Raw genomic sequence first — 9,676 nt, forward strand, 5'->3', positions numbered from 1 at the left:
ATTTTTTTTTTTTTTTTTTTTTTTGGGAGAAGTAAGTTAATAGTATTCGTGAGAACATTTCGCTGTATTCTATGTACCATTTTTTTCTTTTTTTTCTTTCATGAAAGTTTTAGAGTATTTTTCTCTTTTCCGAAGTTATATTATAAACAGTACATTTGACCAAAACAAATCTTCCGCAACTTCTTCTTATTGATGATTTGACAAGAAGAGANAAAAAAAAAAAAAAAAAAAAAGAGTCATCACTTAGCTGTGGAGCATAAAGACTAATAGCCATTGTACTTGTAAAGCCAACACAAAAAAAAATACTGAGAGCAAGTTTATTGGGAGGTTCATACAAGGGGAGTTCTTAAATTTTTTATGAATTAATTGTGTACTGTTTAGAATATAAAAACTCATGATCTCTTAGATAAAATTTTCTCTTTTATTGGTAGGTTCTTATTTTGGGTATCTTATTTTTGAAAATATTGTTTTTTAAATTTTAAAATTTTAAATAGAATAGAAGTAGTATAAATGTGTAAACATTTAAGATTTTATAAAATTAAAAAATATTGTATTTTAATTAATTTTCAAACATACAAAACTAGAATTATATTTTCTGTTTCTGAAAAACTTTAAAAACAGAGGTTCTTCATCTGTTTTGTTAAAGATTTGTAAATGAGAAATATAGGCAACTAACATGGAGCACATATATTACACAAAATGGTGAGAAAACATTACAGCAACATTGACAATGTTTATAGAAAACCACGAATTGACAATGGTTTAGCAATATTTGGGATTTCTTGACTATTGTTGTGAAGAAAGAAATAAGTAAATTTTGGTGGAGAGATGTATGGGCGGCCATTTATGTTTTTTTGACTACTCTCATTTTTTGTTTTCTCTAACTTATACAAATGAGAATATGCAAACTTGATAACAGAATAAGCAAAGAGTTTAAAAGAGTATGTGGCCTGAGGATGATAAATCAATCAGATAGCATCGACACACATGAAAGACAGAATCAAAACGATGAAAAGAATAAAGAAGACGTTACATTATTGTAGTAATAAAAAGAGCTACCTTTGAAATGCTAAGTGGTGATGATGATTAAAGAAGACGTTTAAATTTTGCCCGAGACAAAATGCTGTTCATGTTTAGCCAATAAGATCACAAAAAACAGATCATCAAGATCAAAACTTTTTGTAAGTCTAGTAAAATAAAACAACGAGATCATAACATTAACACACACCCATATCAGAACAGAACCATCAACAACAACACCAAAGAGAGAACATCATTTGCTAATAATATAAGGCGATCACAAGACCGATAACAAATCTGGTTGAAGTAACAAACACACCTTAACAGCAGTTTCAGCAAGACCGATAAGGTGCTGACGTTTGGAGTCAAAAACGTCTTGAGAATCTCAGCATTGGTCTAATGGAATACAAAACTAAACAACAACATATAGATTTCAAAAGGGTACAACAAAACCGGAACTCGTTTGCTACCAGCTTTAATAAGGTTAAAACACAAGAAAATATACACAAGTAAGCACCATCTCATCTCATTTCAAGAGACCTTTAATAAGGCTAGCTCGCTCATAAGAAAGAAATATAAAGAAAACTTACATCATCGGATTCTTCCTTTTCTTCCTTCTTCTCTTCTTTCTTGGACTCAGCTGCAGGGGCACCACCGCCTCCTCCTCCAGCGGATGGAGCAGAAGCCATAGCAACACCACGACCACCAGACGGCACTGAAGCAAGCTTCTCCCTTCCACCAGCAATTAGCTCAGTTAAGTCTTTTCCTTTCACTTCCTTCAACAAAAGCTCAATCTGAGAGTCCTTTGTAATCAGCACCAACTGCAAAAAATCAAACACAACAACAAAACCACATTCAATCAATCAATTAAAACCACCCCCCAATTATAATCATCCCTAACTAAATCCCTCTCTCATCCTTTAAAAGCATACATGAACTAACTAAACCACTCAAAGCAGCACCATCTAGCTTTGTCAAAGTGGCTCTCTCAATGCAAACAAAATAAAACCTCTCCTAAACGAAGGTCAAGTTCAAGACTTTCTTTAAACATCATGGCATAGATGCACATCAATTGAAACGATATGTGACTTCCAAAGCTGCAGAACAATAAGTGAAAGCAAATATTAGATCAAAATTCATATCTAACATCTAGCAAAGCTGCAGAACAACACAACACCTATACACAACACAACACATAAAGTTCAAACTGGTACAACACATAAAGTTCACATCAACACAACACAACACAACACCTATACACAACACAACACACAATTTTTTTCATTTCAATAAGTAAGTAATTGCACATCCATCTCTAAACTGGTAAAAAAGTTTAAATTCTTTTTAAAACTCATGATCATAACCAAACTAAAGTTAAAACCGAGAAAATCCTGGAGGATATCGAGAAATTTACCTTCCGTATCTGCTAAAAAGATGTTCAAGATCCCTGGTACGAGTTCTAGATGATAAGCGGCCAACATAGAGACAAGTGTTTCCATAGCGGTCATCATAGCGAGGCATTGTCAAGCTGCAAAATTTTCCACCATAATTATATCAGACGCATATACATATTAACACAAATCATATTATGCCGAGAGGAAATAATGTAAATCCCTAATCAGATTACGCCTAAGAAACCTATTGAAGAAATCTAAAGAGGAAAGGAAGCACAAAACCAATTCAAATCCCAAAGTAAAGATCGAATCAAAATACATCGGAACCCAATTTTTTCATACCTGGAGACGGAGACGAAGAAGAAAAGTGTGAATCGAAGTAACCCTTACAATTTCGAAACAAAGGAAGTGAACCTTCTCCTTCGATTCCAAACACATTCAAATTCCATCTTTTCTCGTTTCGGGATTGTGATCGCCAGAGAAAGAGAGAGAGACGAAAGTAAATAAAAATCAAGCTTCCCAAAAAAAAAAAATTCTCTTGTGTATTTGTTTTCTGGCCAACAAAAAAACGACACGTAGCGCCTCTTAGAGCAAAGATGAGTATATTATATAGCAACCTCCCTTAGCATTTTTCTTTTGTTCTGAATTATTTTTTTCCTCCAAAACAATATGAACCCCTCTAAAAGACTGCCGATAAACATGGTCTGAGGCGCCCTAGAGCTTCGGATTCAGTAGGGTGTCTTACCGGGACTATTCCATCAACATTTCTGTAGATCTTAACCTTTATAACTCTGTCAGATAATTAGTTACTCTGATCCATGCAAACTTGTACGAAAATTACTATATGAAACAACATCATATAGTTCTCCTCATTGGTTGATGACTGTTTAACTACGAGTGTAGAAGAAAGCTAGAAATGAAAGATTTTATCTCATTATTCTTAGTTTCATGTAACTTTTGTGGTACTTTTGTTTCTTAGCAACACATCGTTTTGGTTTAGTGAACGAGAAGTATACATTCTATTATCAATACAAGCATAACACTTCATTATGTCCTTTACACACCTAGTTTTAATCAGGCCTCCCTCCAGGCCTCAACAATTTAACCCTTTATATATTCGGAGCTACTTAGGTAACCCTCATCACTGTGGACAAACAACCAACATAAGCTGCAACATGAAATTTTTTGAAGAACCATATAATGAAGCGGAAACTCATGAATCCTCAGTCGACATGGTTTCTTTTCTACTGGAGTTTCCGCTGGAGCCTATGTGACAATGCTTTTATCCACAATTTGGTAAACCGCCCTAGTTTGTGATCAGTTCTTATATATTGTCTCATCTATTTTTGTTGTAAATAAAAAACCTGTAACACATTACACAACTCATGTATGGTTCCTAATCCTATGTACTAATTGCCTCTTAGTGGAACATTAATAAATGAACATACTCTATGAGTCAAACCTGTTAAAGCTAAGGTTCGTTCCAATGAGTCCTACAAAGCAAAAATCTTCGAATCGTATTCTTCCACGTGGCAAGATCTGACCAATGAGAATCTTATTTTTTTTTAACACAGTCCTCCTAATGCTCTCCACACTCCCACCAAACAGATCCCAAGAAAAAGAAAAAAACATTTACCTTCTCTTACGCGACTATAGATAGCTCAACGCCTCGCCGGCAACAGATTCGCTCCGCCGTGATTCTCGCCAGTCATGGGTTCGCTTTTGCAGGTTTGAAGCTGTTTACTTTTCTTCTCTCAAATTCAAAGTTTTATACTTTTGGTTTTGGAATCAAAGCTAAAATTGATGAAGGGTTCTTCTGTAGGGTTTTACTAAATCTCTCGCTATGACTTTCCTCTCCGAGGTTGGTGACAAAACGTTCTTTGCTGCTGCTGTAAGTTCTCTGTATACTCAAAAGCTTGAAGCTTTAGCAACAATTTAAATCCAAATTTTGCTTTGATGATCGTTTCTTTGTTTAGTTTTGGAGAATTTTAGCTAAGTTGAGATGTTGATGTGGTTATGTTCTTTGATCAAAGCTGTTGACTTTTTTTTGTTATCAACATGAACAGTAGTAGTAGCTTGCTGTAGGGATGATGTTTTTCTTCTGTGAGCTAATGTTTTTTACTCTGTAACCAGATTTTGGCGATGCGTTATCCTAGGAGACTTGTGTTGGCTGGTTGTTTATCAGCTTTGATTGTAAGTTTTTTTTTTCCCCTATGTCTTAATACAATTGTTGAGTTGAGTTCAGTGGAGAAAAAAGCTCATTTTGTTGCTTATACTTTAGGTCATGACTATTCTATCTGCTACACTCGGTTGGGCTGCTCCAAATCTGGTAAGATGTTTGTGCCTGTTACGAATAGAATCTCTATGAATTTGCAACTACACAGACGCTGATTCGAACTTACTATTTGCAGATCTCTCGTAAATGGACCCATCATATAACAACAATTTTGTTCTTTGGCTTCGGGTTATGGTCTTTGTGGGACGGTTTTAAAGGAGCAGGGTAAGAGAATTTAGATGACTTTGAGGAACAATATCTGTTTCCACCAATTTCAGTTAGCATTTTCTCATCCAAATCTGTTTTTATATATACAGGGGTTCTGAAGAATTGGCAGAAGTTGAAGCAGAACTGGTTAGTTGTTCTTCTTGTACATCTTTTTTTTCATCTTTAGAGACAATGCTTTTGGGTTGACACTTGTTGTTCAATATCAAAGGATTCTGATATGAAGAAGACTAAAGATCAATCGAAAAAAGACAGCAGTAAGGTATGGAACTTGATCTTCAAAAAATTCAAGACTGCTTGAGGGAGGGTACACAAAGGTTTATATAATTTGTTTCTGTTGTTGTAGATTGAAGATGAACAGAAAAAGCAGAAAAGACCATTCCTTACTGCATTCTTCTCTCCCATTTTTCTCAAGGCGTTTTCAATTAACTTCTTTGGTGAGTGGGGTGACAAGAGTCAGGTAACTTTCCTTCTGCATCAGTTTGCTTGGTTCCACTTTAGCTACTGCTTCACATATACTCACTGTAACTTACTCTATTTCTAGCTTGCGACAATTGGTTTGGCTGCAGATGAAAATCCAGTTGGCGTGGTCCTTGGCGGAATTTTGTAAGCCTTCTACACATAATGATTTATATCAAACTGATAGCTCTTTCTCTACTGCTTACAGCTTACTAATCTCTCTGCTTGCACAGGGCACAAACATTGTGCACCACAGCTGCTGTGCTTGGTGGCAAGAGCTTAGCATCTCAAATATCCGAACGAATTGTAATGTTCTATGATATCACCTCTCTTTATTCAGTTATTGAAGTAAAGTTCTGATGTGTAAGAGTTTTGATCTAATGGGTCTAATGTGTTGCAGGTGGCTCTTTCCGGTGGAATGCTTTTCATTATTTTTGGCATCCAGTCGTTTCTTACTCCGGTTGATGCTTGATACCTCCATATGGTATTCACTCAGTTGCAACTATTATCTTTTTGGCAATGACAGTCATATCCTCTTTAAGTTTTCCCCATGTCTTGAAACTGCAGGTTTCTCGGATTTGAATGCTTTTATGGCAAGATGAAGCTGAAACACGTCGTTGCCTTACGCTTAGATACATTAACAATAGTGATAACAGAATCAGAAAGATTCTTATGTAACACCATTTGACTTCAATAAAGTTTTGTTTATTTGCATTCTGAAGTTCCAACGTTCCATATGAAAAAAAACTTAAACTCAATAACAGATCTATGTAGGGGCAAGGTTCATTGCATATAGTAACAGTCTTGTACCACTGATATTATATACATTAAAAGGACAAATTTTTTTGACTAAAATAGAGAGCCATGGGAGGTGGGAAAATCTATACTGAGTTTTAACTATTTTCAGCAGCCTCCACCATCGGGTTCAACGGAACTGAGAAGGCCGTTACCACGCAGCTGCATACAGTGTTGCTCTGCATCGGCCTGAGCACAGACGATCACAACTGCAATACCGTTGATGTGGGCTTCTTGCATAATGTTAACTGCGTTGTCTACAGTCATACCTGGTATTACCTTCATCAACACCTGAACCACATATTCCCTCTTGTTGAAGTTGTCGTTGTGTAGTATCACCCTGTAAGGTGGAGCCATCTTCTTTGATTTCCTGAATCACACAGCAACGAAAGAATCACAATAAGCATTTTTTCCAACCTAAATCTTGATCATAAAACTATGCAGTCTTGATTACAATACATTCTTCGAGAATCTGTCCTAGATGAATACTACCCATTTAAGCATATGAATTTGGCAATTTGAGCCATACCTCAAATCAAACTCGGATTCACGACCAGGAGTGGTTTTCTCTATAATGGGTTTGTCCAAGACACCCCCTCCTTTACCTAATGCGGCAGATGTAGACAAGGTCATAAGAACACCACGACTCAAACATGGTCCTTTTGAGAGTGAATGTTTGTCCCCTCCTGTACACATCCACGTAAGAGAGAGAGAGATCCGCTGTTATCACAAGATATCAGAGAAAAAAAGATCCCTAAGGTCGAAGATGACGTTTTTGCAATAAGGAACCACTTTTTGGTATTGAAGCTTATCTTGCTGCAGCACCCTCATATTATATCCCAATTAACTCATTTTTAAGTGTTTTTCAAGATTCAAGTGTGTTGCTGGACTAATGAACTTCCCTAATACTTTAGAATTCACAAGAATACTCAATCAACCAAACAGGTAAAAAACTAAATCACAAACTACAAAAGCCACAAAGATAATAAAGTGTCTGAATCTTTTTTTAAAAGGGAATAGTCAGAACTCAGAAACATCAACACATCTTTTAAGAACATAACCTTTCAATAAACACATAAGTGATTTAAGTTCTATTGTACAAATAATAATTCTCTGTTTCGTTTCGGACAAAGGATAGTTTCAGACAAGTGTAAAGCATGCCTCTTTCCAAACACCTAATTTGCCCTCACATATGTCTAAATAATAAAAATCAACCGTCAAAATCAGTTTGTAGCAATTGGAATGAGCAAATCAAACACAGAAAAAGTCCTGAATTTGATTACTAATTCAAGTTTCCAACTTTGATTCACGTTGATACGGAATCAGAGATAAAGAGAGGAAGAAGAAGAAGAAGAAGAAACCTGATTTAGAATTGAAGAGAGTGGATGGTGCGAGAGCTAATCTCCCACAAATCGTAGTCTCCATTGGTCTCTTCTTCGCTCGCTCTCTCTCTCTCTCTCGAGTTCTTCTCAGTTCTCAAAAATCGCAGAATTAATCAGGACCGAACAATTATAATCACATAGAGAAAAATTTCAGAAATTGGTGTGGTTTATGGGGTTTCACGTTTGTTCCCTTTAAAACGCTGCGTTTTAATTGTTGGGATTTTAACCACTTTTGTCTGACCGTCTCGGTTTGTTCAACCCAAATTAGAATCTGTAAAATATTTCCGGTTTAATTTTAATCATACAAACATTTATAATTCTCTATTAATCTACAGTTGATTAATCTCAATTATATGGTATCACAACATTTTTGCTATTCTTTTCATTTTCTTATCCTAAATCATTTTTCATAATTTCACCGATTATTTACAGATTAAATTCCTGATTCATGTTCTAAATTACTTATGCCATATATAGTGTGCTAATATCTTTTTTCCATAGTGAACAACAACAAAATTTGAAATCAAAGGTTTACTTCTAATAACGAGACTTCAATCTCCCAATTTTAGGTTGAATTAGAATCAAAACTTCTCGATGCCAGTCTATACATCTAGTCAGATATAAATTATTATAGATTGATGAGAGTTTAGGAATGGAAGAATTGTATATCAACTCTCATAATTATTACAATGAATTACATATGTTTATATAGGGAATAGAATGTGAAGCTAATTAACCTAGTTTATATATATAAAGATATAATAATTATTAACAAATATATTCTAGAATATTCTAGACATTCTTATACTTCTACACGGCTCCTTAATCTCAAAAGAGTGATGAAGAGACGGTGGAATCAGCAGTTTGAGATTGATCAATGATGTGGAAACATTTGACGGAGAGAAATTGTGAGACGACGGATGAACACAATGTTGTTGGTGGTGACAGCCAGATCTGGAAACGTCTTTATGAGAGAGATCGTTGTATTGGAGTTTGCTTGATTATGGAAGGAGATCCGATGAAGTTTTCTTTTTCTTTTTTTTTTGAAAGAAAAAAAAGAACGACAAAAATATTAAAAGAAATATATATACATATATATATATATATATATATATATATATTTTGGTTTTTTTTAAAAGAAAATTAAATAGAAAGAAGCACTTTGGCATGAGAAAATTATAATAACAATTTTATATATTTTTTTAAACTGAATTGAAACATAATAAATAAAATTTTGAAGAAGCATCGATAGCTTGAAAACTGGAATAAGATAATTTTTTCTTTTTAACAAAATAAAGAAAAATAAAAAGAAGAAGCACTTGGCTTAGATTCAGAGATCTATGATGACAAATCTGAACAAAGAGAAGCTCGATAGCTTAGATTCAGAGGTTCATGATTAACTTGAATGTGGAAGCACTTGGCTAATAAAAATAAAACGAGTTTGATCGTTAGATCTAAACTCAAGAGCAAATATGCCCTGATACCATATTATAGATTGATGAGAGTTTAGGAACGGAAGAATTGTATATTGACTCTTATGATGATTACAATGAATTACATATGCTTATATAGGGAATAGAATGTGAAGCTAATTAACCTAGTTTCTATATATAAAGATATAATAATTATTAACAAATATACTCTAGAATATTCTAGACATTCCTATACTTCTACATAAATCATGCTGGAAAAACAACAATATTAAGTTTAGAAACTCAACTTTTAAAGTGTTATTATTAAAAAATCAACTTTTTAAGCGTTAGACCATGTTTTTTTGATGATCGCTGAACTAGCGATAACAACAAAAAAAACCGTATTTTTGTTACTTTAAACACAAAATTGCAGAAAATAATGGTGGTGGTGTTTAAAAAAAAGAGACGCAGCTACTGTTTTGGAACAATAACTGGTCGTCTAATATTCTGCGATAGTCGACTTATTTCGGCGACATTGTTAACTGTTGCGGTTTATTCCGGCGGCTGTTTTAAATGTTTCAGTGACAAATTTTAGTTCCATAATATGTTCGACGACAATTTATAATAGGTTCATGGCTATATAAACATTCATCTGCTGCAATCAACATAAATGTCCACGAAGATCACTCTCATTTAAGCAAAAAAAAAAATTTA

General features: G+C 34.4%; 2 protein-coding genes across 3 annotated transcripts; one reads left to right on the forward strand and one right to left on the reverse strand.

Annotated features, from left to right (window-relative positions):
- On the forward strand, positions 4,011-6,087 carry LOC104787914 (GDT1-like protein 5). Its single transcript, XM_010513574.2, has 12 exons — positions 4,011-4,142; positions 4,237-4,305; positions 4,548-4,607; positions 4,696-4,743; positions 4,826-4,914; positions 5,007-5,043; positions 5,126-5,176; positions 5,261-5,374; positions 5,459-5,520; positions 5,607-5,679; positions 5,774-5,857; positions 5,941-6,087. Exons 1-11 carry the CDS (start codon positions 4,125-4,127, stop codon positions 5,843-5,845), a joined length of 693 nt encoding a protein of 230 aa, XP_010511876.1. The 5' UTR covers positions 4,011-4,124; the 3' UTR covers positions 5,846-5,857; positions 5,941-6,087.
- On the reverse strand, positions 6,109-7,690 carry LOC104787915 (ATP-dependent Clp protease adapter protein CLPS1, chloroplastic). 2 transcript variants are annotated; one of them, XM_010513576.2, is made up of 3 exons: positions 7,530-7,690; positions 6,698-6,851; positions 6,109-6,538 (listed from the first exon to the last, which is right to left on the reverse strand). In XM_010513576.2, the coding sequence occupies exons 1-3, from the start codon at positions 7,591-7,593 to the stop codon at positions 6,277-6,279; spliced, it is 480 nt and encodes a 159-aa protein (XP_010511878.1). In that variant the 5' UTR covers positions 7,594-7,690; the 3' UTR covers positions 6,109-6,276. The 2 variants fall into 2 exon arrangements, with proteins under 2 accessions (XP_010511878.1, XP_010511877.1); XM_010513575.2 differs by having other exon boundaries at positions 6,698-6,854; positions 7,530-7,689.

The sequence above is a fragment of the Camelina sativa genome, chromosome 5 (genome assembly GCF_000633955.1).
Source record: "Camelina sativa cultivar DH55 chromosome 5, Cs, whole genome shotgun sequence".
NCBI classification, from domain to species: Eukaryota; Viridiplantae; Streptophyta; class Magnoliopsida; order Brassicales; family Brassicaceae; genus Camelina; species Camelina sativa.

Excerpts from the sequence above, each read along its gene's own strand:
- LOC104787914 (XM_010513574.2), top strand. Across the intron at positions 5,177-5,260 it reads CGAAAAAAGACAGCAGTAAG|ATTGAAGATGAACAGAAAAA; the intron begins GTATGGAACTTG and ends CTGTTGTTGTAG. Across the intron at positions 5,521-5,606 it reads GTGGTCCTTGGCGGAATTTT|GGCACAAACATTGTGCACCA; the intron begins GTAAGCCTTCTA and ends CTGCTTGCACAG.
- LOC104787915 (XM_010513575.2), bottom strand. The coding sequence starts at position 7,593 with ATGGAGACTACGATTTGTGGGAGATTAGCTCTCGCACCATCCACTCTC. Across the intron at positions 6,855-7,529 it reads TCTCTTCAATTCTAAATCAG|GAGGGGACAAACATTCACTC; the intron begins GTTTCTTCTTCT and ends GGATGTGTACAG. Across the intron at positions 6,539-6,697 it reads GAATCCGAGTTTGATTTGAG|GAAATCAAAGAAGATGGCTC; the intron begins GTATGGCTCAAA and ends TGTGTGATTCAG.